The sequence below is a fragment of the Tinamus guttatus genome, unplaced genomic scaffold, assembly GCF_059628265.1.
Source record: "Tinamus guttatus ecotype Peru unplaced genomic scaffold, ASM5962826v1 Tinamus_guttatus_pri_ptg000067l, whole genome shotgun sequence".
Classification (NCBI taxonomy): Eukaryota; Metazoa; Chordata; class Aves; order Tinamiformes; family Tinamidae; genus Tinamus; species Tinamus guttatus.
Window position 1 is genome coordinate 843,650 of NW_028288601.1, and position 24,834 is coordinate 868,483.

At 38.0% G+C, this 24,834-nt stretch overlaps 1 protein-coding gene across 1 annotated transcript; it reads left to right on the forward strand.

Moving 5' to 3' along the window:
• Positions 1-318: 318 nt before the first annotated feature.
• Positions 319-22,202, forward strand: SP4 (Sp4 transcription factor). The gene is made up of 6 exons (XM_088519689.1): positions 319-556; positions 1,223-1,323; positions 1,816-3,376; positions 16,942-17,173; positions 17,395-17,594; positions 18,641-22,202. Exons 1-6 carry the CDS (start codon positions 550-552, stop codon positions 18,886-18,888), a joined length of 2,349 nt encoding a protein of 782 aa, XP_088375815.1. The 5' UTR covers positions 319-549; the 3' UTR covers positions 18,889-22,202.
• The last annotated feature ends 2,632 nt before the right edge of the window (positions 22,203-24,834 follow it).

A 24,834-nucleotide genomic window follows, 5' to 3' on the forward strand; every position in this document is an offset into this window, starting at 1 on the left:
GCCGCTGCCCCGCCCCCCGAGGCGCGTGCACGCGCCCCTGTGGCCACGCCCCCTGCGCGGGCTCGACGACCAGGAGAGGAGAGAAGCGGCGGCAGCGACCCCCCTCCTCGGGCCCTGCTGGGGCCGGGCTCGCGGGGCGCTGCGTCCCGCCCCCGTCCCGCCTCCCTCGCGGCGGGCGCGGGCAGCCGCGCTGGGGCGGAGCGGGGCGGCCGCGGGCGGCGCTGGCGGCGCTCGCTCCCGCCGCTCAGAGGGCGCCGCCGCGCCCCGCCCCCGCCGCCGCGCGCCCTCCCTCCCGCCCCCTGCGCCGCCCGCCCGCCTCGCAGCCGTCACTCAAGGGCGGCGCGCGGAGGCCGGCGGCGGCGGCGGGCGGAGAGAGAGGCAGCTACGCCACAGCCCCGCGGCGGCCATTCGTGGAAAAATAGGCCGTCCCGCTCCTCCCAGCTCCGGCTGCGACCGGCCTTCTCCCCGCTACCCCCACCCCACCCTCCGCCTCCTCCTCCTCCTTCTCCTCCCCCCTAGAGCGGCGCCTCAGCGGGGCATTAATGCGGGATGAGCGGTATGTAACCCCCTCCCTCCCGTGCACACCCCTCCCGCCCTCCCTCCGCCCCTCCCTCCACCCTTCATCCCCCCCCATCCCGCCCTCCCCGGTTCCCCCTTTTTCTTCCCTCGTCGCCCCCTTTCCCGCCGCGCCCTTCCTCGCTCTGTGCCCGTCGCTCCCCGGCCGCCTCCTCGTCGCCCCTGTTGCCCCTTCCTTGCCTTCCTGCGCGGCGTGCCCCTCCGCCTTGCCTCCCGCCTCCATTCCCCCTTTCTTCGCTATCCCTCCCTCCTGTGCACATCCCTCCCTCCTTCATTCCTCTTTTCCTCCCTCTTTCCCTCCCCTGCTCAACCCTCCTCCTGCCCCCTAAAGCATCGACGGCCACTCAGTGGCCGTCGATGCTTTAGGGGGCAGGAGGAGGAGGAGGTTTGTGGGTGGTTTTTTTCCTGCTGTCTCCGGGAGAGGAAACCAAACCTCCCCTTTCTGGGTGTTAACTCTCCAGCCCCCATGGGTTGGGTTTCAAACCACGTTTCTTAGGACTCGCTCTTTTGTAATAATGATTCGCGTTGTTGTTTTCATGGAGAGGTAAAGGCGAGAAGCGGGGAACCAAGAAGGATACGCTCGTAGGTTTTGTTATTGTATAAATGGAGGTGAATAATTAACCTGTTACACTTGATATTTTTGCAGATCAAAAGAAGGAGGAAACTATGCCCACAGAGGGAGAGAAATCTCCCGAGGCAGAGAATAACAACAATAATAATAAAAAAGGGAAAACTGGAGGCTCACAGGTAAAGCACACACACTCAAATAGGGAAGTACCCAAAATATTAGCATTTAAAATGAAATGTTCAGCTAATTGCATTTCCTGCTCAGGACATCTTTCTTTGGTTTGGATGAAACATGCTTGGGTGAGGTATATTTCTTTACTGCCTGGACACGTTTTTTTGGTTGCATCTTACAGTGCATTAGCTCTTTCCATATGTTAGAGGCATATATATTTATTTTACTGGGGGAATGGAGGGGAGATTAGAGTGAGGACAAAACAGTCCAGACTGCCACATATTCATTGATAACTGGTGGTATTATTTTTCAAGGTTATTCACCGGAATCCTTACTTCCTCATTTAGTGCTGTGTGATTGGTCTCTGTATGTAGAAGCTCTCTCTCCTCTCTCTCTCTCTCTCTTTTTTTTTTCTCTCTCTCCTTCCTGTGTAAATTTGAACGGTTATTTCTTACAGCTCATGCTGTTCTGAATCTGCTCTGTTTTCTGTTTGTGGATAGGATTCTCAGCCTTCACCTCTAGCTTTGCTAGCAGCCACTTGCAGCAAAATAGGAACTCCTGGTGAGAATCAAGCAACTGGACAACAGCAGATTATTATAGATCCAAATCAAGGTTTGGTGCAGCTTCAAAATCAGCCACAACAGTTAGAATTAGTAACAACTCAGCTTGCTGGAAACACTTGGCAGCTCGTTGCTGCTGCTCCTTCTACTTCAAAAGAAAATAATGTTGCTCAACAGGGATCTTCAGTTGCTTCCAGTACAGCTAGTCCCTCCAGCAGTAACAATGGAAGTTCATCTCCTTCAAAAACCAAACCAGGGAATTCTTCTGCAACAAACCCTGGACAATTTCAAGTCATTCAAGTACAAAACCCAAGTGGCAGTGTCCAATACCAAGTGATCCCGCAGGTTCAGACAACAGAAGGTCAACAAATTCAAATAAATCCTGCTACTACTACTGGTCTACAAGATATACAGGGTCAAATTCAGCTTATTCCTGCAGGGAATAATCAAGCTATTCTCACAACTGCAAATAGGACAGCTTCAGGAAATATTATTGCTCAAAACCTAGCAAATCAGACAGTTCCAGTCCAAATTAGGCCTGGTGTTTCCATACCACTGCAACTGCAAACTATTCCTGGTACTCAGGCACAAGTCGTAACAACCTTACCTATAAACATTGGTGGAGTAACCTTAGCGTTGCCTGTGATAAACAACGTGGCAGCAGGAGGAAGTTCTGGACAAGTTGGCCAGTCTACTGAGAGCGGAGTTTCCAATGGAAATCAGCTAGCATCTACGCCTGTCACTACTGCCTCCGTCAGCACAATGCCAGAATCTCCGTCCTCATCTTCCACCTCTACAACCACTGCCTCAACATCTCTAACCAGCGGTGACGCTTTAGTGAGCTCTGCAGAAGCAGGTCAGTACACAAGCACACAGGCGGGCAGCAGTTCGGAGCAGACGGCTGAAGAACCTCAGACAACTGCTTCGGACTCTGAAGCCCAGAGCTCCAGTCAGCTCCAGTCGAATGGACTACAGAACGTTCAGGATCAGTCAGGTTCCCTTCAGCAGGTCCAAATTGTAGGCCAGCCTATTCTACAGCAAATACAGATCCAGCAGCCTCAACAGCAGATTATTCAGGCTATTCCTCCACAGTCATTTCAGCTCCAGTCAGGGCAAACTATACAGACCATCCAGCAGCAGCCTTTGCAGAATGTTCAGCTGCAGGCGGTGAGTCCCACTCAGGTGCTCATCAGGGCTCCAACTTTAACACCATCAGGGCAAATCAGCTGGCAAACTGTACAGGTTCAGAATCTACAGAGCCTTTCCAATCTTCAAGTTCAAAATGCTGGGTTACCCCAACAACTAACCATTACCCCTGTGTCTTCAAGCGGCGGCACAACTATTGCTCAGATTGCACCAGTGGCTGTTGCTGGTACCCCAATCACTCTGAACGCTGCCCAGCTTGCGTCGGTCCCTAATCTCCAAACAGTAAGTGTTGCCAACCTGAGTGCTGCAGGTGTCCAAGTTCAAGGAGTTCCAGTTACCATTACCAGTGTTGCAGGTGAGTGGTCTTACTTATTCTACTACTGCAAGAATACCAGAGTTTTTTAATGCTTTTTTTTTTCCCCTCCATTCTTTTTGTAGTAAATTCGAAACTTGTAACTGTAAAGAAATGTTATACTTACCACAAATACAGTATTTTAACATAGCAGACATTTCTCTACACATAAAGCTAATATTAGCCATTTCATCAATATGTGTCACTGCCTCAGCTGAAATGGAGCTACTTGTATTTAAGACAAAAAGAGGAAAGCATCATTTAAGAATAGTTTGAGACACACAAGCTTTAGGAGGGAATATGAGGCTGTACTCCTGTCCTGTTACAGGAGTACACCTGTTCCAACTAGGTACTGCTAATTTATGCTGGGCACAAAGGTGCAGGGAATGAGGAAAGGGACAGTAAGTGAACTGGAGAATCTTGTGTCACGATGTGTGTTTTGTATGCAGCTGTTAATTTTCTGCATTAACTCCTAAAGCTCATTCCCCTGCAAAGACATTAAATGGAATATGATGCACTTGTGCACAGTAAGAGTCCTGTGATTTATGTATTTTTTTTAAAGTTCATAACAGTAGTTCAGTATTTAATATTGAACTTCTGAATTGTGTTAGTGCTTTCTGTGGTGTCTCACAAGAGCGTCTCTATAAAGCTTTTAAACTTTTAAAGATTTTATTTAAAACTTTTTTTAGGGATCTCTTTGTCAGTTTAATAGTCATTTTGTAAGAACTTGGTTTAATTCATGCAAGTCTTCCAGTCTTGTAGTTAAACTCCTGATATAAAAGTTGTGTCTGCAGTTGGGCTGTAAATTTTTTTATGGTTTTATAAGCACATCTAACTACTGTCCATTTGACACTAAAAGTATCATACTGGCTTAATAAGGAGCAATTTTGCACTTGAAGAATTTTATCTGCTATGGTACTCTTTGGCACCTAATGGCAGGTTGAAGTTTTAAGAGCTGGTTTGGAAGCAATAAACATAGTTTACTGAAGAACAGTGCAGGAGTGTTAATCTAGGTAATCAAAATTAAAATCTTGACCTTCTGCTGTTCAGTTTAAATGTTTCCAAACAAAAATTTTATTGCTGGAAGTGAGCAAAGTGACCATAACAATAGATTATGGCCTAATTTATCTTGGAAAGTTTTCCTTGGTGGGAGAGCTGATTGGCTACAGCTGTTAGAGAAGTTGATACTTTGATAGATAGGAAGTCTGCTTTGGGAGGTGCCTGGTCTTGTGTGGTGTTTTTTTGTGTGTGTGTGTGTATTTTATTTTCTTGTTTCCTCCTCTCTCAGCTGTAGTGGCTTACAGCTGTTTACTAGACACACACAAAAATTGTGATTATCATCTTGATCAGTTACCTTGGTTGCACTTCTGCCTGAAATGTCCTCTGGAAAATAGAAGGATTGACCCTTATAATTGAGGATAGAAGAAGGGCAGTAAGTTGCAGATGTGGGCCCTAAAGAAGCCTTAGCCATACAAGTTCTATAGTGCTTGTGTGTGGTGGTGGTTTTTTTGTTTAACTTATACTAGCAGAGGGCTGTTTCTGTCGTGTGTAGGGAGAGGGAGGGCTGACAACTTTGATTTTCCACCCCCCCCACTTCCTTTCCTCCATGCTTAAGGTACTGTATCTGTTTCTGAGACTTGTTTAGGAGAAAAATGAGATCTTCAAGAAAGTGTGAGTTCGTAATCAAGAAAGAGAGGTCACAATCTCCTGTTCATCTGTTTCTCTCCTGCAAAACTTCCTAAGGCTGCACTTTGGGATTGGGAGACATGATAGCATGGAATGGGGAGAAAGAGTATGAAGTGCTACCTCTTATTCATGCTATATTCAATATTCAAGAAAAGAATGGTGTATGAAAATCCTAAAAAAATAAAGTTTGCTTACCACTTGTAAGGAATAAGTTAGTAGCCATGATCAAAAAAGCTTCAAGTTCAGGATTTTCCAATTTGAAATGGCTCTTGGTATTTTGCAAGGAATTTAAAAAAATGAATGGCTCATCCCAACATCTGCAGACTGGCATTTCCATTCTTCCTCAGCAGTACTCGAGTCTGTCAATGTGTATTCTTTTACGCATGAATTGAACTTCCTGGAGGTTGACCATTTGCTATGAGTGAACTGTAAGAGTAGGCGTTAAAAATAGGCTGTACGTAGGATGTCCAGAAAGTCAGGGAACAGACTGACTTGGAAACTGAATCCATGTGTCAGTTCAGGTACTCTTTCTTAGAAGTAAAAAGCTTTCTTCTACTTCAAGCAAATCCAAACAATCAAGCCACTAGTGTTTCTTTATTTATTTTTGGGGGGAGGAGGAAGTACTTATCTGAAATAACTATACTTTTGTTTCTGACGTATTTCTGTTATATGAACATCAGTTTTCCTCGTTATTATTACAAAAGAGTAATTTGAGTAATGAGAAAATAAGAAAATGCAGCATACCTAACAGTAAGGCAATAGGACTCTTAACAGGAATAATGAAATTCCTTAGTTTAGTGTTCTTGGGGAAATGCTAAGCTATAGAGCTATGTTTGGAAAGCTTCTTTGGGCATTAATATTTTTGTCAAGAAAATTGTGGAAGAGATATATCTTAAATTGGGAGAGAGATTGAAATATTCAAGTAAATATTTTTGTTGACTTATAACTTGAGACCAGACATGCAAAACAAAGGTTCAGTAGGCTTCCCTGTAAATCAAGGAAGGTGAATGTGTGAGTTGTGTGGATTTTGTTTGTTTGTTAGTGGAAAGCTCAGCTGTGTTGATTTTTGGTGAGTATCACTTTTGTAATTGTATGATGTGTGGGCAAAAGCAAGGCACTTTATGGCCTGAGTGAGAATTCATTCAATGTCCGTGAAATTCTGTGGAAATAAAAGATCTGCAAAGCATCAGTTGAAGCAATAATTAAAAGCACAGAAGCAGGCTGAATGAGGAGTTAGGTATTAAGCATCCGAACCTTAAGAAAAATCTATAAATAATGAGTTAATTCAGAGCTAATCAAGCTCTCTAACAAGTAAAAGCAACAGTGTTTACTTGAACATGTAAACATCTGCAAATATCTGGCTTGCTATGAGATCAGTTTTGTCATAGCCGTCTTTGAACAAGTTTTGTGTTCTCATTGAGCTTGAAATATATTTTGTCTTGGATAGACTAAGCGAGCTGGGCCTGTTTAGTCCGGAGAAGAGAAGATTAAGAGGAGATCTGATCAATATGTACTGAGGGGAGAATGTAAAGAAGATAGGGCCAAACTCTCCTTGGTGGTGGCCAGTTACAGGACAAGGCCTAATGGGTATAAATTAAAACAAAGGAAGTTCCATCTCTGTGTGAGAGAGCTTCTTTACTGTGAGGGTGACAGCCCTCACAGCCTGAACAGGTTGTCCAGAGAAGTTGTGGAATCTCTCCCTTTAGAGATCTTCAAAACTGCTTGGATGTGTCCCTGTGCCACGTGCTCTGGGTGTCCCTGCTTGAGCAGGGGAGTTGGGCTGGATGATCTCTACAGGTTCCTCCCAACCTTAACCATCCTGTGAGTAACATGGGAAACGAACCCTGGATGCTGATAAATGTGGGATGAAATAAAATGAACTGGTTAAACCATTAAATATATGTTCAAGTATATCAGTTTGTCTGCAAAAGTTGTTCTGCCTGTGTAATTTCTTAAGTCGGGTCCTACAGAATAAGTCACAAGCTCTTCTGGACTCATTTAGTGTTTTGCTGACAGTTGCAATACAGTGGATATCTCTTAATGGTACAGACAGTGTCTTTGCAGATTTTTTTTTTTTTCCAAAAGAAATGGAGAATTGAAATAATAGTTCCGACTTGTCTCCACACTGCTTTTTACCTCTTGAAATAACCATTACATGAGGATGAGGGTGTCTGTCCTTATATGGAACATTAAATCACTGGTAACATATGTGAGTTAGGGTACCCTACCTACCCTAGTTAGGGTTTTTAGTTTCTTGTCTTGGGTTCTTCCACCTTGCAACTCAAGTTGAAGCCACTTTAAAAAAGGGGCGACTTGGCCCAAATTATAGGGAAAACTTCTGAGTTCATCCACCAAAATAATATGGAAGAAGAACTTATGTTCAGAGGAGATTGGTCTCACCTGACAATATTGGAACTAGAGAGTTTGCAAGGATGTGAGTCTTTTGCTGAGATATGCTGTAGACTTTAAACCACTTGTTAGTGATAATGAAGTCCAATATCAAGTTTTCTCACTAGTATGTTTTAAATGAAGCAAATAGAACATTGCTATAGAGTAGGAAAAAGAACTAGGGCAAGCTGTATGTTCTTCCACCAACTGCTTCTTCTGCATGATTACTAGCAAACTACATAACTAATAGTACCTCTAGGTCTCCTGTGTCCTTATGCATTTTTCTCACTTGCTTGCATCCTCCTGCCTGTCCTCCAGGCTTTCTCTTCCCTTTCTTCCATTACTGAGTTCTCTTTTGTGAGACCCTCTAATTCTGTGACTTACTTTTCAAAGGTTGAAAACATTCAACCAGTGTGTCTGGAATATCCTAGTCAATGCTTTTTGAAGACTTTGATAAAATGATTTCTAACAGGAGTAAAACGATATATGAGAGATGAAATGTGTGTAAATCAGGAATGTAAGATTCAAAGATGTTTCTGACTAAATATTTAGTCTTTGATGTTTGCTGACCAGAAGCAATGTGTGCAATCTGCTTTCTCAGATTCTCTTCCACGCTTTAGTGATCTGCAGCTCAAATCTTCATGAGCCAGAAGTGGTCTTTTCTGTATTTAATGGATTTTTTTTTCCTTAGAGTTTGTCTTTTTTGAGCCCGTGTGAATTTTTGACATCTTAGCATTTGTTTGCAATAAATTCAGTGCCATAATTGTTGTATAAGACCCTCCTTTGTCTCATGTTCTTTTGGCTTCTCATATCACAAGAATTAAAGATCTGTTTCACCTTTGTATTACCCATGAACTTCCATATCTCTCTCATATATAGTAGATATTGAGGGAATGAGGGCTTGTTTAGCCTTAAGTCCTACACCTAGACTTTCATGACTACATAAGGAAAATAGGCTTTTGTGTTAGTCTCCTACTTGCTCATGTTAATGTAGCTGTGAGTCAGGTTAGCCTTTAGGTGGTGATGAGGTAAAAAGATTTTAGAATAGTCACAGGATGTGCAAGCAAATGGGCAAATAAAAACGCTAACTGCAGAAGTCAACGGAGCTAAAGGGTGGTCCTTGCATGATGTTTTGAACAACACAATGTTCCCTTGGATGTTCATTGGCAAGCAAACTGGCAAATATCTTGAAAGCAGAAAAAGCTGCAAGCTATGGAATCTGCAGTAAAAAGATAAGTACAAGGAACTGAGCTCTCTTCTACAGATAGAGCAAAAACAAATGCAGAAGGCTATCTTAATTTTTACATCCTGGTGTGTTATTTGGAATTGTAGACAGTGTTCTACTGTGTTTGAAAATCAGTTGGGAAGAATAGGGAAATTTAGAGTACTTTTTCCCAAAGTCATGAAAGGTCATTTGTTTTCAGGTAGCCTTGAGCTGAGGATTGTTGCGGAACCACAGTGTTCTAAATATTGTAGCACTTGGCATTCTCTTCAAGTGCTTCGGAGCAATTACAGGAGAAGTATTTAATCTTCTAATAACAAGACTGCTTTGGTTGTCGGGTTTTTCTTAAAGGGTGACAAAAACTATATGTCAACAAAACATGATATTTGACTAGGTGATGATAGCTTAAAAATAAATTTATCAGCATGTTGCTTTTGAACCTGGTGAACATGAAATCCACAATCCATTTGTTCAACTAAGTTGTCTGTGAGGATAACATTGTGATATTCCTCTGTAAAACAACCCTTCAACCCTTGCTTCTGGATAAAGTGGTGAGGGGAAGTATTCAAAGTAATACCTTTGCACATGATTACACAATGAAACAGACTCCTAATGAACAATTTCTCTGCTATTTACATCAAGAAAGAGCTTCAGGTTCTTAAGTTCCTCAAAGAAAATTATTAGTAAAGGTATTTTATAACTAGAGTATGTGGCCTTGTAAAAATATTTCAGCAATATAGGTGTTCACTCTGAGAATATTAATTCTGTCCTTCCTTTTTCTCCTTATACTTAGAAATAGGAACATAAAGTATGGAAAATGGATTGATTGAAGTTTCCTTGTTCAAAAATGTGCCAAGGAAGAAAATGCTTATTTGAATGAGTGAGCCTCATCAGCCTGCTACTACTACTACTTTTGGGGGCAGGGGCTGGAGGGGTGGATATGAGGTTCAAAGGGGCACACTCATTTCAAGTATAAACAGTATTATTGTTGAAAAACAAACATATATTTAGTTAGGTTGTCTTATTCATGTGCTCTTGAAATATTCAAGGTTGCATACGAACTGCCTTCTTCTAAGGAGTATTTTGTGCTGGCTGCATGAAATTTTCACCAAAACATAGTTCTGGACATCTTTGTTCTCTTGGGAAATTTAGCATCTTCATACATGTTTACATTAGTTTGGAGTATAGTTAAATGGTTTTCCGTGCATCTTATTTCTTAAGAATAGTGTTTGGACTGGTCCTTAATACCTACTACCACTGTCAAACAGTCATATACAACGTTCCTAAGATGGTCATTGATAACCATGTTATTCCAGTATGAATAGTTAAGTTTAAGTTTTTAATATACTTGCAAGCCAGTGTCACATAAACAGATCAGTTAATATTTTTGTATCTTGACACATGATAGGTACTGAAACAGCACTTGAAATACAAATCTGCCTTTCCTTAGGTATGAGGTGGTTTCAGGTAATGATATGATCGCTTTTCCCTTGAGACTGAAGTCTGAGCAATATGGGCCTTGGTTGTCTTGTTGCTTTGGTCATCAGGAAGTAACCTTTAGTAAAACATTACTAAAACATTACTCTTGCTTTCCTGTAAAGGACATAAAACCTAAAGAGCCCAAAAATGAGGCCCTCAGTTTTAAGGGGTAACCATGTTACAGGAGAGTTGGCAGCACTTCTAAGGGGTTGGATCTTAGATGCTTACATGGCCCTGACATTCTGTAATATGTAGCTTGTTGGGTCCTTGTCTGATAAAGGCTGCAACAAGCTGTAACAGTTGTTACAGCTTTAACAAACAAATTAAGTCATGGATACTGACTAGCGTAATCTAACCAAGGCTTCTATCTAGATTAGTGTTGATGTAAAAAAAATCTTTAAACTGTCTTATGAATCTTGACTTTTCTAAGAACAATTTTAATGATCCTTTGTTCAGAATCTAAAGAGTTTCAAGGAAATTTATCAAATACTATTCAACTTAATGTAGTTTTAAGGCTAGGCTCATTCTCTTAAATGTTTTCTATTCTCATGTCAACACCTGTTTGCTAATCTCTTCTGAGCATTATTTTTATTTTGATCAATACAAAGGTAATATTTCATATAGCTAAAGTGTTTACTTAAAGAATATTTATGAGCACTCTAGTCAAATTGGAGTCTAGTCAGCTTGGAAATATAAAACAGTGCATATAACAGCTAAGCAGTAGACAGAAAAAAATAAAAAAGGTACTGAAAACTTAGCATGTATTTTGCTGTCACTGCCTTCTGTCCTTTCAAGATTAGGCTATTATTATTTCCATGGTAATTGACTTATACAGACATTGAAGTAAAATGCTGAAAGACTGACTTCTTAAATCTGTGAAATCAGTATTTTAGCTTATCTGTGGCCAAAGCCATATTTCCTCTGCAATTCAAATTGTTCTCTTCTGAAGAATATGTGAAGTTCTTGAATCAACCACTGAGCAGATTCTTTTCTGGGGAATGCATTTTCTGCAACTTATCATTTCTTGGTATCTTTATATGCTACTACTTTAGGGCAGAAGAGAGGGCACAATTGTCTGCATATCATTTAAATAACACCAAATAATATGGCTTCTGCATAAATTCTTCAGCTCACTTTTTTGTCTTCATATATTGAACTTTTTTAATGTTGTTTTCATTTTTCTTCAGGATATAATATTATTTCTAGTAGCTTATGCTGAAAGATACTCTCTCTGATTGCACAATTATCACAACCTGATTAAACAAAAAATGAACAGACAGAAAACCGTTTGAAATCTTCAGTCAAATTACAGAAGAAGTATCCAAACAGGGTGTTTGCAAGCCGACTGCAGTCAGGATGTGAGGGGGAAAGGGAGATGAGGCTGCCTTCTCTCTCCTCTAGCTCCCTGCTTTGCACCAGCAAGTTGTTGAATCTGTAAGTGTTTTTGCATCAACTTTGCAAGCTTTGGAGCTAGCTCTGCAGTCTGTCACAAGTTTTACTCTACTTGTCCTGAAGTAGTATATACATTGAATCATGGGTGTTAGTCACGGTCTTTTTCATTTTTGGAATATACAGCTACACACATTTTTGTAACATTAACTACTCTAGCTCTAGTACTTTTTTTGAACTCTTTCTCAGGTTTTGCACTATGGCACACAGTAATAGAATACCTCTCTGTTGATAATGCTGCTCTCTTTTTTGTAGATTGTTTATCTACAAAACTTTCTTTTGGGAACTGAATGCCACAAATTAGAAGTATCTTGCATTTCTCTTCATTCCAAGATTCATTTTCTAGAGCTTGAACTTCAGTGATCCCTCCGAATCTTCAAAGTTGTGGCCCTTCCTGCTTTGCTTGATTCAAGGAGCACCTTTTCCTGCTTACCACTTAAGATGAACCAGAACAGTGTGATAGGAATGCTCGTGCACTGCGCAGTGAGAGGAAACTCGATTTGCCTTGTGGTGAATAGACAAGTCTCATAACAATCATCTTTAGTTTTCAGTCATCTAATAGTATATGTAATCTAACAGTATATGTGATACAAGACATGAAGCACAAGATCCCTTTGTTACTGAAAAGTTCAGCTATGAATGAAGTACAGTGATATCAAGTCTTGTGTTTTTGAGTTTATCAGGAAGATGTAATGTTCAGTGACTTCGTGCTTGAAGCAGAATTTCTGGAAGGTATTTTTATAACCTTAGCAGCAAGTCATAGGATTTATTTTTAAAAAGTCTTTTCCCTACCTGTCTAGAAACTGGCAGTGTATTATTCTACTCCTTTGAGTAGCATTCTCTCAAATACCTGTTTTAAGAATGAGCAGGGTATGTTTTGCTTGTTCCTTAAAAAAGAGCTAATTTGCATGTACCTCATGTCTATGTAAAAATCTTCCTTTATATAAATTTTCGAAATTACTCGAAATTTTGTAAGCTACCCCACATCAACAGTTGTGTAACACTTCATTATTTTTTCATTATTAAACTTGATTTAAGAATTAATGAAGTGCCTCATCTACAACTGCTTTTAGTAGCCAATTTGTGAGGAATATTTTTTTCATTAGACTAATAAGAAAAATAACAGCCATGCATTCAGCAAGCTTTATCAGGTCTGATCTGGCCAGCAAGGATGATAAGCTCTGGTAAACTTACCAGTTTAAACTTTGGATAAGCTGTTCTGAAGTTTGTACTGTAATAATTCTAGTCTAGCCTGAGAAAAAGCAGAGTCTCAACTTGTCAAATAAATGAGATGCTGAGTTGTCATACACCTAATAAAACTCCTCCATGTCTGGATAGCTGCAGCAGTTGGTGCAGCTCTTACTGCAAAGGTTTTAGTTCAGTACTCCTCTCTTTAGCTAAATAGTGCTAACACTAGCCCTCCTCCCCCCTTTTTTTCCTCTCCTCTTCCAATTAGGGCTCTTGAAACTCAAGTTTCCCCTCATAGCAAGATGCAGATTCTTTCCTATGCTTTGCTCAATCTTATAGTCTGTGAGACTGTGAACTTAATTTTCCGTAATTTTTTTTCAAGTGCTGTGTATCCTTTCATCTTCTCTGAATACAAGTGGTATAAAAGCAAAAGCTTTAACTGATCCTTAATAAATTCTAGTATACGGTTTAAAAATAAATAAAAACAAGAGAAACAAATCCCTCCTCAAATGATACAAATGAAGAACATAGTGGGCTTATAAGATTTAGATCAGAGTCAGTTCTGTCAGTTTCATGAAAACTTACTGATCTTTATTCCTGAGAAAGACTTTCAACAAACTTCAAATATACTTATTTTACTTAAGGTTTTTGTTTTACTCAAACAAGAAGCATAAAAGCCTTAACATCTAAAAACTTTGAAGGAGAACAGCTGCATTTCTTTTTATGCTGTGTGCTCTTAGTGTGATAGCTTGTTAGGATGCTTTCTCAAGCATCCATAACACAAGTTGCATCCAGAAATTTTAATAAGTTTTCTGATAAGCCAAGGGCTTACATACCTATCATATCTGTGCTTCCTTCAGTTAATTTTTTTATCTCAAAATCTTCGTGTTTGCTTAGGGAATATTGTGGCTTGGATCTTTAAATGAAGCTATTTGTATGATGCTTGAAGACTTTCAGAGCTTTCTGCCCTGATTTTTAGTAAGTGAAATTGAAGGGAAGGGGAGTTTAATAATCAACAGCTCTGCATGCTTAATTTAAGAACTTTGTAGTTTTTAAACTACAGGAACATAAAGGAAGTTAACATTCACGTGAAGAAATGTAGAAACTTTGTTAAAGCCATCCAGAGAGTATACATTTAATTACCAACTAAAACCATCCGGAGACTATTTGCCTGAGCAACCTTACTCTCGGCATTTTTTTTCTTTTGAATTTTACTGTCATCTTTACATTTATTGCTACTCAGATATATCACTATAATATTTAATAAGTAGATTAAATTTGTAGCTCAATAGTGTCGATGCTGCAATCTAAAATGGACCAAGCAAGTATTCATTAGAGAACAAATGACAGAGATTTGAGGAAATAACAGTGGGGATAAAGTATACGTTATCAGTGCTACTGGATGTTGTGAAGAGCTCTCAAGACTCGTGTGTCTGGCTGTCTCATGAATCTAGTTTTGGTTTCTACACCATACCTAATCAGCCCAGTGTGTGCCTCAGAAATACTGAAGAGGCTTCTCCATATATGAGAGCTAGCTACAATTACGTGATGGATCTTTGCCACTTTTAACATTAATGATGGAGCATAAAAAGGGTTCTAAGCCCATTGATTCATATCTTACTTGAAAAAAATATAACTCTGTAAAAAGTTACGTGGAAAACTAAAGAAAATTAACAAAAAAGAATTCTTCTGTCCATAGAAGGATTAGGTGCCTGAACTTTTTTGACCAAGAGTTTCTAATATGGTTGGAGTCATCTGTCTAGCATTGTTTTTGATGACAAAGGATAAGTCTTAATGTGCCTGAAAGCCTCACTACTGCTGAAATAGGGTCAGAGACTGCAGTAAGTGTGGCCATACTAGCTGATACACCTTTAGCTTTTGTAGTGACTATTCATATGCTGGCCCTGTAATTTAAAGCAGTTTCCTTTTGAGTCTGCCTAATAAGAGGGCTGATAGCATTTTATACTCTGTGAAGTGCTTCAAGCCAAGCCAGTTCTTCCTGTTAATTTATTTAACTTTGACTAATGAAAAACTAAAGCTAGTTTTAGCATAAGTAATAACAATATCATGTTAAGATGAGTAATAAGATTTAAAAAAATCAACAGCCTTGACTCTGACTATTCCTTACTCTCTTGTCACTAATTCAGCAGCTTTAACAGCCTGACAAGGAATTGCCCCAGACTAGCATTTTCTTTGGAAGCTCTTGTGTCCTGTCCTGCCACTGTTAGACCTAGGTGCTAGATACTGCTGTGTTTATGCCCCAGTGTTTTCCATAGTCTGCCGTCATTTCCCTCAAAGACTATTCACGAGAGCTTTTTGCTAACACCAGCTTTGTTGCTCTATTGAGAACATGGGAAAGAAGTTAATTTTTAGTATTATTTCATTATGAAAAAAATACTTTTTTCTATCCTAGACATGTGCAGGCTCTACACTCAAGACTGTTATTCTTTTATTGTTCTTCTGCAAATTCTGAGTGTCTTTTTGACTTTTTCCTGCACTCCCTGCCCCCCAGTATTACTATTTAGCTGTCCAAGTGGGATTCAATCACTGTTACTTCAGGATTTGCCATTTTTATTTTCAGAAAATCAAAAGCACTCAATAGGTGCACAACAACTATTGATAGATACCTAAGAAAACAAGGATCACATATTTAATAATATCTAGGAAGATCAGGTGCAAGTTCCAGACAGAAGCAAAGTGAAAGAATGGGGAAAATTCAGTACTTTTGGTGAAGATAACCTGGTACTGACTTGGGTACCTGATGCTGACAGGACTAGTATTCAGAGTTATAAGACTGCAAGTGCCAATCAGGTGTCTGTGTCAGGTTGTTTTTTCAAAACTTACAGTACTAATTTACAGTACTAATAGGAAAGCAAAGGTACTATTATCCTAACGTTTAGGAAACTATACTTACCTGTTTTGGAATATTCCATTTTGCTTTAACATCAAGACAGTTTTTCTAATTTGCTTTGATCAAAAAATGAGATCATGAAATGAGCCAATGAGATCATGAAATTACACAATGAAATTGAATCCTTAAGGCACTGAGTCAATCCCAGAATTCCATTTTATTCAGTAACACCTCCCAGTCTTCTTGAAACCCTACTCCTTTCTGCAAAACAAAACAGAGAAGCTATTCTCACTTTTCATAGCTCTGATATTTCTTTGTGGATGTTACAGCAATATCACCAACCTGAAGAGCTTCATCCAAGAAGCTCTGGTTATTCATTGTGCTTACATTTGTTGCCAGCTGTTGAGGTGTATTAGTTGAGGTGTGCCTTTTAGGTTTTAAAACAATTTACCAGAACACAGTGACCCATCATCTGCTTTCAAAAACATACTCATTTGTGCCCTTTGCTAAACATTAAGACTGTAACAATGTAAGAAGTACAAATTCTGTGTCTATCTGAATCCCTATTCTTGCTCTCTAGAGTATTTTTTATCAATAGTCAGTTATTGAGGGATCTGTACTGATATTTAGTTATAGAAACAAAAATTGTTTGCCTCACAACAAACGTAGTGCTTTCTGGAGTCTGTTAGAGTGAATTGTGTAGTCTCTCTGTTCAAATTTTCAGGGTGTCAGACTGAGTTCTTATAGATTAATATGTAGTTTGTTGCATTGCTCCTTTCCTATTTTTATGACTTCAGGTTGAAACAGCAGTTATACAATCCTGAAAGACCTCATCAACTAAGAGAATCTTGTCTAATGTATATAAAGATGATCCATGTTAGGCTCTATGTTCATTCCATACTTACAGGTATCACATTGTAGAAGCGACAATTCTATATACACCATATAACAACATAGAATCATTAAGAAGGGACCTTTAGAGGTCATCTACTGCAACATCTTAGCTTTAAAAAAAAAACAAAATATCTGCTAAATTAGTTCACATTTCCTAATGCCACTCATTATTTTGCTGTCTTGTACTGTTTTAATAACACATGATATTAAACAAGATTATGTAAGCTAGCAGGTAAGTCTCCTGGCAGTGTTTGAGAAAAACTGGTAAAATGTCTGGCTGGATGCACTATTTGTTTTGCAGTTTACCTCAATTTCAGTGGATTTTTGTTCCATACAATATGTAAAGTAAGTTTGTGCACTTCACTTATTTAAATGACCAATAAAAGGTACCAAGATTTTCTTATTTTGCAGGTCAACAGCAAGGACAAGATGGAGGAGTAAAAGTACAGCAAGCCACAATAGCCCCTGTAACTGTAGCAGTAGGTGGCATTGCTAATGCAGCAATTGGTGCTGTTAGTCCTGATCAGATAACACAAGTGCAGCTGCAGCAAGCTCAACAAGCTTCTGACCAGGAAGCACAACCTGGCAAGAGATTGAAAAGAGTTGCCTGCTCATGTCCTAACTGTAGAGAGGGAGAAGGAAGGTAAATCAATAAATATTTAAGCAATTTATTACAGTTTGGCGAATTTAAGACTGTTTTCTTTGTATTGCCTACAAGTTTTTAATCTCGTCTGTTGGAAAACATGCTTGTATGTTTCTTTTTCATCAGGCGATTACAATTTTCTCAATTAATAGAAATGTTTTTCCTAAGTTAATAGTATTTCCTAGTATTATTACTTACCTGTTTAAATTTGATCTTTTTAGAGGTAGCAATGAGCCAGGAAAAAAGAAACAGCATATCTGCCATATTGAAGGATGTGGAAAAGTTTATGGCAAGACATCTCATCTTCGGGCACACCTGCGTTGGCACACCGGTGAAAGGCCATTTATATGCAACTGGATTTTTTGTGGCAAGCGGTTTACAAGGAGTGATGAGTTGCAAAGACATAGAAGAACCCACACAGGTTGGTCAGCCCTCTCTGTATACGTGATGTAGCAGGTGTGAATCATTGAGGCCATAGTTTTACAGTTATATAAAAGATGCCATTAGGATCTCTGAAAACGTCATTTATATGTAAATAAAGTAACTCAGAAAGTAAGTAGTAGATCTTAGTGTTTATTAGTGCAAGGTAAGTGTGAAATCAAGTGATTAAAATGATCTGTTCAAAAAGTTATTTTGAATTTCTGCTAGGTGACCTTCTCATCACAGGTACTGATATACTGTAGTATTCTGTAGTGTCCAGTCTTAGTCTGACATATTTTCTTGAGCACGTAGGGCAGCTGTGAGCCAAGCAGCTGATTCTTCACTCGGACTAGTTCAATCCTTAAGAATCCTACTCTATTCATCCAATTTGGTCTACTTGTGAAGTTTCAAGAAACACTTGATAAGGCACGTTTTCTTAACAGTTCATGTTAGAAAAGTGAACCTTCCAGAAACTGAAAATCGTGTCAGCCTTCATATTCCTAGCCTGACGAAAGCTTGCCCCCTGCCCCACAACACACAGCCTCTGAAGAAAGCACTTGAAAGAAACCTACACACCCATGACACTTGAACACTGACAGCACTTTTGTAGTATTGAGAGATTCACAGAGCTTTGAGATTCATGCTTCCAAATTGCCTCCTCATCATTGTAGAAGTAAAATTAGTTGTTTTTTTTACTGCTTTTTTGATGTTTTGTTGTTTTTTTAATGCTAGCAAATAGTTCTCTTAGTGTCTCATACAGTCAAGTGTGTGAAAATGGTGATCTGAAATTAGTGACATAAAGTGACCTAATGAACTAAAATTCAAAGTACGCATGAGAAAATTATACAGAAAATATATTATTGAAGGCAATTTTAGAGTGAAGAGCCAAAAGCCTTTGACTGGCAGATCTGGAATCAAACAGAGAAGGAAACATTGTCTACAAAAGGATACTTCAAACAGTGAATATAGAAGTGTCAAATGATCCAATAAAAATTGTATTTAATGCTGTCTTTCAGTAACATTTTGGATTTTTTTCTTTTAAAAAAGGTGAAAAGAGATTTGAGTGCCCGGAATGTTCTAAGAGGTTTATGAGAAGTGACCATCTCTCAAAACATGTCAAAACTCACCAGAACAAGAAGGGTGGTGGAACAGCTCTTGCTATTGTTACCTCGGGAGAACTGGACTCCTCCGTTACTGAGGTTCTTGGTTCTCCAAGAATTGTCACTGTTGCTGCCATTTCTCAAGATTCAAACCCAGCAACCCCTAATGTTTCAACAAACATGGAGGAATTCTGAAAGGATCATTTGTACAGACGCCTAGTGCTGCACTTAAGTTTACATGCCTTTCAGGATATGGAAGTGGGCTGGTAAAGTGGATGGATGACAGAGCAGGAAATCATGTTTTCAGTCTTGACTTCTCTAAGTGTTCCAGGTTGGAGGGTCAGCATGGAAAGTGTACACTGGTGCAACAGGAAAAAAAATTCAAAAATACAAACAACGCAAATTGATGAACTGGATAAACAGATGGGGGAATATTATTTCCATACTGTACTTTTTTAGTTATATATCTGTATATCATGTAATGATTTTAAATGAACTTTTCCTTCTATTTTAGCATTGTATGTTAATATGTTTGTAAAATCAGATAATGTCAGTGTAAAACAGGGTGAACCTTGACGAGGATGGATATCATTTGATGAAGGTACTTCATTTTTAATACAGATTTGTAATATTTTCATGGGAGCATCCTTTTCCCGTAAGGCACAACAAAACTGAATACAGATTGAGTTATAACTGAAGGATTTTATTTTTTTTGCTCACAGAACATGTCAATTGATTTTGGCCGTCTTTTCTCACATTTTGGAATTACTCAAAAAGCAGCTGGACAATGCATGCTGCAAAATGCATCTGAGGTAGGCCTCAGATAATATTGGCCACTACATTATAGTAGTGTGTATAAAAGACAATCAGTGAATTCTAATCCCTCTCTTTCTTTGGAGAGCTAAGGTTATGTAGAATTAGTGTATACAGTAGGAAAAACTAAACTGTAGAAAGATATTAACATAAAATTTTACAAAAATAAAGGTATCTATGTAGGATGAAAATTATTATGACAACTTGTATGTCAATTTTTGGTATTTCATTTCATTATATTTTAAAACACCAGTGGTCCATTTCTAACTTGTAGGTAACATGAAACATAAAAACTCAACCTTGAATACTTAATTGTTTTAATTTTGTTAGAATTCATGGACATTAATCAGAGAATTGTCTCCGTGACTGTTGTAGCTCATTCTCCAGCTTCTTCTTCCTGTAAATACTAGTTATTATATTGTGGTTAATGTGCTGAGTTCTTTATGCTTTGACTTAATAGCCAAAGAAAAGAATTAATTATCACATTTTAACCAAAAAAGGCATTATAAGTAAAATGTTTTTTCTCCTCTCTCCTAAATATTACTGTCTTTATTCACTTTCCAAGGATAATGTGTGGGCTGGTAATATATGTGTCACCTGTGAAATCTTACACTGAGCCTCCAACCACAAAACAAACTGGGGAAAAGGGAATATAGCTGTCTGTATTACACAGCTTTTGATTTGAAAAGTTTGGTTAAATTTTCAGATGTGTCAGTTTGATAGGAATATAGAGAAAATGAAAGCAAAACAACAAACAGTGCATTTGTATGTAAAAATTCCAATGCATACACGGAGGAAAGATGGCCAAATATTTCATACTCAGGATTTTTAATTATTCCCGTAAGCATAAATGTAATCTTTTACAAATGTAGCTATTTGGTAATACCTCTCATGACCATTTTTTAATTACACAACAAAACATTTTTGATGTACCTAAAGGAAGTACAGTGCAAGAAGGATAAGAATTTTTTTTTCTGTAAATTATAAAGAAATGAAAGAATGTGTTTGGTAACTGTTGGTTTGAGACATGTAACAGATACCTTGTGCATTCTCTCACAAAACATATATTTCTCATCTGAATACTTTATCAATCTTGTGGTGTTTTGTGTATTTTTGAAGCAAGAGAAATACCAATCATTGTTTACACTGTGTACACTTTAGGCCAGCCCTTTGTAGCAAAATACTAAGCTGAAGGTATTTTATACTTTCAGTTTACATAAAAAAGCTTTGAGATTAAAGAAAAACAATTTTACACTGTGGTTATAAATTTCAAGTTTCTTAAAGCTTTTGTAGACTTGTAACAAAGTCTTTAAATTTTAGTTGGGTTTTGTACATTATTTTGTATATTTTATTTAAAGTACTCTTAACTGATGTATCTGGATTTAAAACATCAGAGTCAATTAGATGTTACATTTAATACAGAGGAACATTAGGTAGTATTAACTGTTAATTTTATTATATAGGAAATGAAAACGTCAAATATATATTTTATCATTATGCTTCACAATCAGTGCTATAAATTTCTTTATGCAAAGAAAAACTTTCCTAATATTATTACCATGTTTCCTAGAAGTTAACGATTTTTGTAAACCGAAGTTCTGAGCATTCTGCACAACCATTTCATATATAATTTTTTCATGCATACTTATGTATGCAAATGGGAACCTGAAGTCATTTTTAATCTGCAATGAATCCCTATTATAGATGTATCAAAACCTAAATCTGGTTGGCTTCATAGTGTCTCAAGTACATTAGCTTGTGTTAGCAGGTGCACATTTTACCGCTGGAATTAGAAACATTTTGACAGTCTGTTCTGCATACCATTCTGAATCCACTTTTCTGTCTTAAAAGGATCGTAAATTTCAATGTCCTTTATTTGACTCAGTGGGATATAGCTGTTGTAAGTAATAGGGCACAGATGTGCAGTAGTATCTTGTTTAATGGCATTTCACTGTTCATTCCCTTTGCCACCGTTAAAAATTTTGCTTTATTGTAATTATCAGTGCAAAGTGTATTAACCATGGTAGAACTCCAGTGTTAGAATAGTTTTTTTTCTTTCTTAAAATGCGCTTTCTTTGGTTAGGTTTGTGTATGTGTTGCCGATTACATTAGAAATTGGTGTTAAGTCATTATTTATCACATTCTTTCACGAGAGCAGTAATAAAAGTGTGTAATCTAGGAGAAAAAGTTAATTTGTCAAAGTTAGGTAAGCATGATGTTTAGGTCCTATTTTTCAATTTTATAACTGTTTTATTGCAACAATATTTGTATTTAAGTCTTCATTTTAATGCCTTGTGGTGTTTTTTTTTATGCATGTCACTGAATTGTCATCCCGCAAGAATTGATGTGCAGCATAGGGTATTAAATCTACATAATGATTTTGAAACAGAAAAATAGTTGATGGTAAAAATGTAAATGTTTTGCAAAAGTTCCTTATAAAAAAGTTTTGTAGTAATATTTCACTTGTAAATTTTTCTAAAAAAAAAATGGAAAAGAAAAAAATGAACGAGTAACTTTTCCCCACATGTAGAATTTAGAAATTAACTCTGCCAGCAAAGCCTGTAAGGCATTAATTTGACACTTTTACAATGCTGATTTGTATAATTTTTGGTGTGTTTGGAACTAAAATCATGTACAAGTTGTTGCCTGCAATAACATTTTGCAAGTAACTTATTAAAATTCCCTTGAGTTTAAAAGGTTTCTTCATTTAATTGCTTACATTATAAAGCAGCAATAAATTATGTTTGAATGATAATCTGTTCATCAAGAAGAACACTAGAAAGCAAATGCTTCTCAATGGGGAAAAGGTTGGCAGCAGCTTCTGGATTTGTGTAATTAAGACCTGTACTTGCTGGTCAGCGTTTCCCAACTGGCAGACTCCCAACAGGGAATTAAAACTGCAAATTCTAGCTCAGCAAGAATTCTGTTGGGTTTGTTCAGCTCTTGGGAATGGAAGTTACAGTTATTTCTAAACATGTACATTTTTAACAAAGAAAATGGCAGGTGAGTAACTGAGGGAAAAGCTTTACTAAGATAAGGAATAAAGAAAAAAAAGAGAAAAGAAAAACAAAAAATATCTAGAATTCGATTCAAGGGAAGTGTCATAAATGTAGAGATAGGGATCAGAAAAAAAATGGATTGTTTTCAGAAGAAAGCTTAAAGTACTGGCTTCAACACATACTGATTTTTTCTTAGAGAAATAAATTCCAAGCAAAAAAACACTTGTTTCTTCCATCAAGCTCAAAAGAAGAGGGAATTAAAAATTTGTGACTTCTAGACTTCTACTGCAAGACGGAATCATCTTGCCTGTTTTCTAATTGAGACCTAAAATCAATTATCTTTATTGTATGTTTGATTAAATGCCTGTTTAATTTTAAGTCTCGTTAACCTCTATTTGAATGTAATGATTCTAATGTCAAGCAGACTTATTAACTCAGGTCAAAATATGTAATAATTCTAGTGCCTCTGACCAACTAATGTATCTTTATTACCCACTTCTTTAGTGTTCTGGCATTGGAATTTTTGTTGTGAATTGTTTTCAAGCTACATTTTTTTTCTTTTTTTTTAAGCAGCTTCTAAATTATTGATAAGCAAGTAATCCTCCATCTATGCAGTCACCATTGTGGTACCAGCTTAGAAAATGTAACATAAAATATAACATAAGGATGTTAAGGATTTCGTTTACCCATTTAGTCCTTTAACTGTGATCATTCTGTTTACTGAAAAACATAGGATATAATTCCAAATGGATTAATATTTTGCTCCAAATTTAAAATGCATTCGTTACCATTACTGTAATTTTATGAAATAACATTTTATTTATTTATATTTGTTAGCTTAAATTTGTGTCCTGCGAATAGCAAACACCAGTTCTTTTCTATATGGGAAATCCCTATTTTCAATTCATATTCAGCTTCTTGCTGTCACCCTCTCTTTCCGTAGACTTGCCGTGTCTCATGTCCGTTTCCCTTTCCAAAAGCTACGTGCATCATTTCTTGATATCCTGAGATTTGTCGATGTAGATGGAAATACCATGGAGACCTACAGCTATCATAAGCTGTCCTTGCTTGCTAGAATAACTTCCTGAGGGAGAGGACAGGAGGATACATTTTATAGCAGAACCGCTTCGCTACGGTGGTGGCCAGAAGTTATGAGCGAGAGCTGGACTGGCGATGTCATCACTTGGTCTGAATGTGGCTGAAGGCACTTTCTTCAGCTAAGCTAGATACTTACCCACCATGACTGAGGGATGTGGCTCCATGTACCCATTCCACAAGGGAAGTGATTTGCCATTAACAGAAATGGTGAAAAGCTCTTAATTTTGATATAGAATTCTGTGGGTTTGTTCTCCAGAAGTTCTTGGAATATAAAGTTTATAGCTTAAAAGACTGTAAGAGACTTTAATATTTAGGAATTGTTCGAGTGATTTTTTTTTTACATCATTTCACTAGGTGAGGTATTTTTCTCCTTGTTTTTGCTTTTGTTATTATTTTAAAAAAAGTAATAAGACGATGAGCCTTAAGTATAAAAGCACCTATACCACAGTGAGGCAGAGGTTGCCTTCTGAGCTTAGTCTTTAATCATGTTTGATTTTGATGCTTATTTTGACTTCTATTACTAGGAGTGAGAATTGGGTGTGCCGGTACAAGAGGTTTATACACAGAGGACATCTTTCCTTAGAGACGACAGCACCACTGCTCGCATCTTCATTAGGATAGAGAGAGAGAGAGGGTGGGTGCTCCAGGTGACCCTGTTTGTGCAGGGAGCTTGGACTGGATGATTTCCAAAGGTCCCAGCCAACCTCAATCATTCTGTGAAAATCACAGACTACTTGTCAAATGGGATTTTAGAAGAGTATTAAAATCACTTTATTTTGTCCTTTTCCAACAGTAAACTTACATAAGTGGGAGCAGAAGCTGATGATTAAAGAAAAGCTGATTAAAGAAAATAAAGGTAGGCAGAGCAAAACCAGGATTTTGGTTGGTGTGCTTTATTATTATTATTATTTATCTTCCCAAAACCTTAGCTTTTTATTGGCACCTCCCATTAAGGTTCACTACCACTTTCAGTCAACTGTAAATACAAACTGGCCCAAAAAAAAAAAGAATTGAAGGAGGCAAGAATTGACTGAGTTAAGAGGACTGGTAAGATAGATAGCAGAAAAAAAGAGGTAATAAAAATGTACATGATAAAAAAAAAAGACTAAATAAAATGGACTAACCTGAATTTGACTTTAAATGATAATGGGGAGCAGGAATAAGAGTAGTACCCATTCTGAGCTATAAGGTGATGGAAAATATTGTTTTGTTGCAGATAGACTTTTACTAT

Bases quoted from the DNA above. Each gene is read 5' to 3' on its own strand.
- SP4 (XM_088519689.1), top strand. The intron at 3,377-16,941 runs GTGAGTGGTCTT...CTTATTTTGCAG, and splicing joins TACCATTACCAGTGTTGCAG to GTCAACAGCAAGGACAAGAT. The intron at 17,595-18,640 runs GTTGGTCAGCCC...CTTTTAAAAAAG, and splicing joins ACATAGAAGAACCCACACAG to GTGAAAAGAGATTTGAGTGC.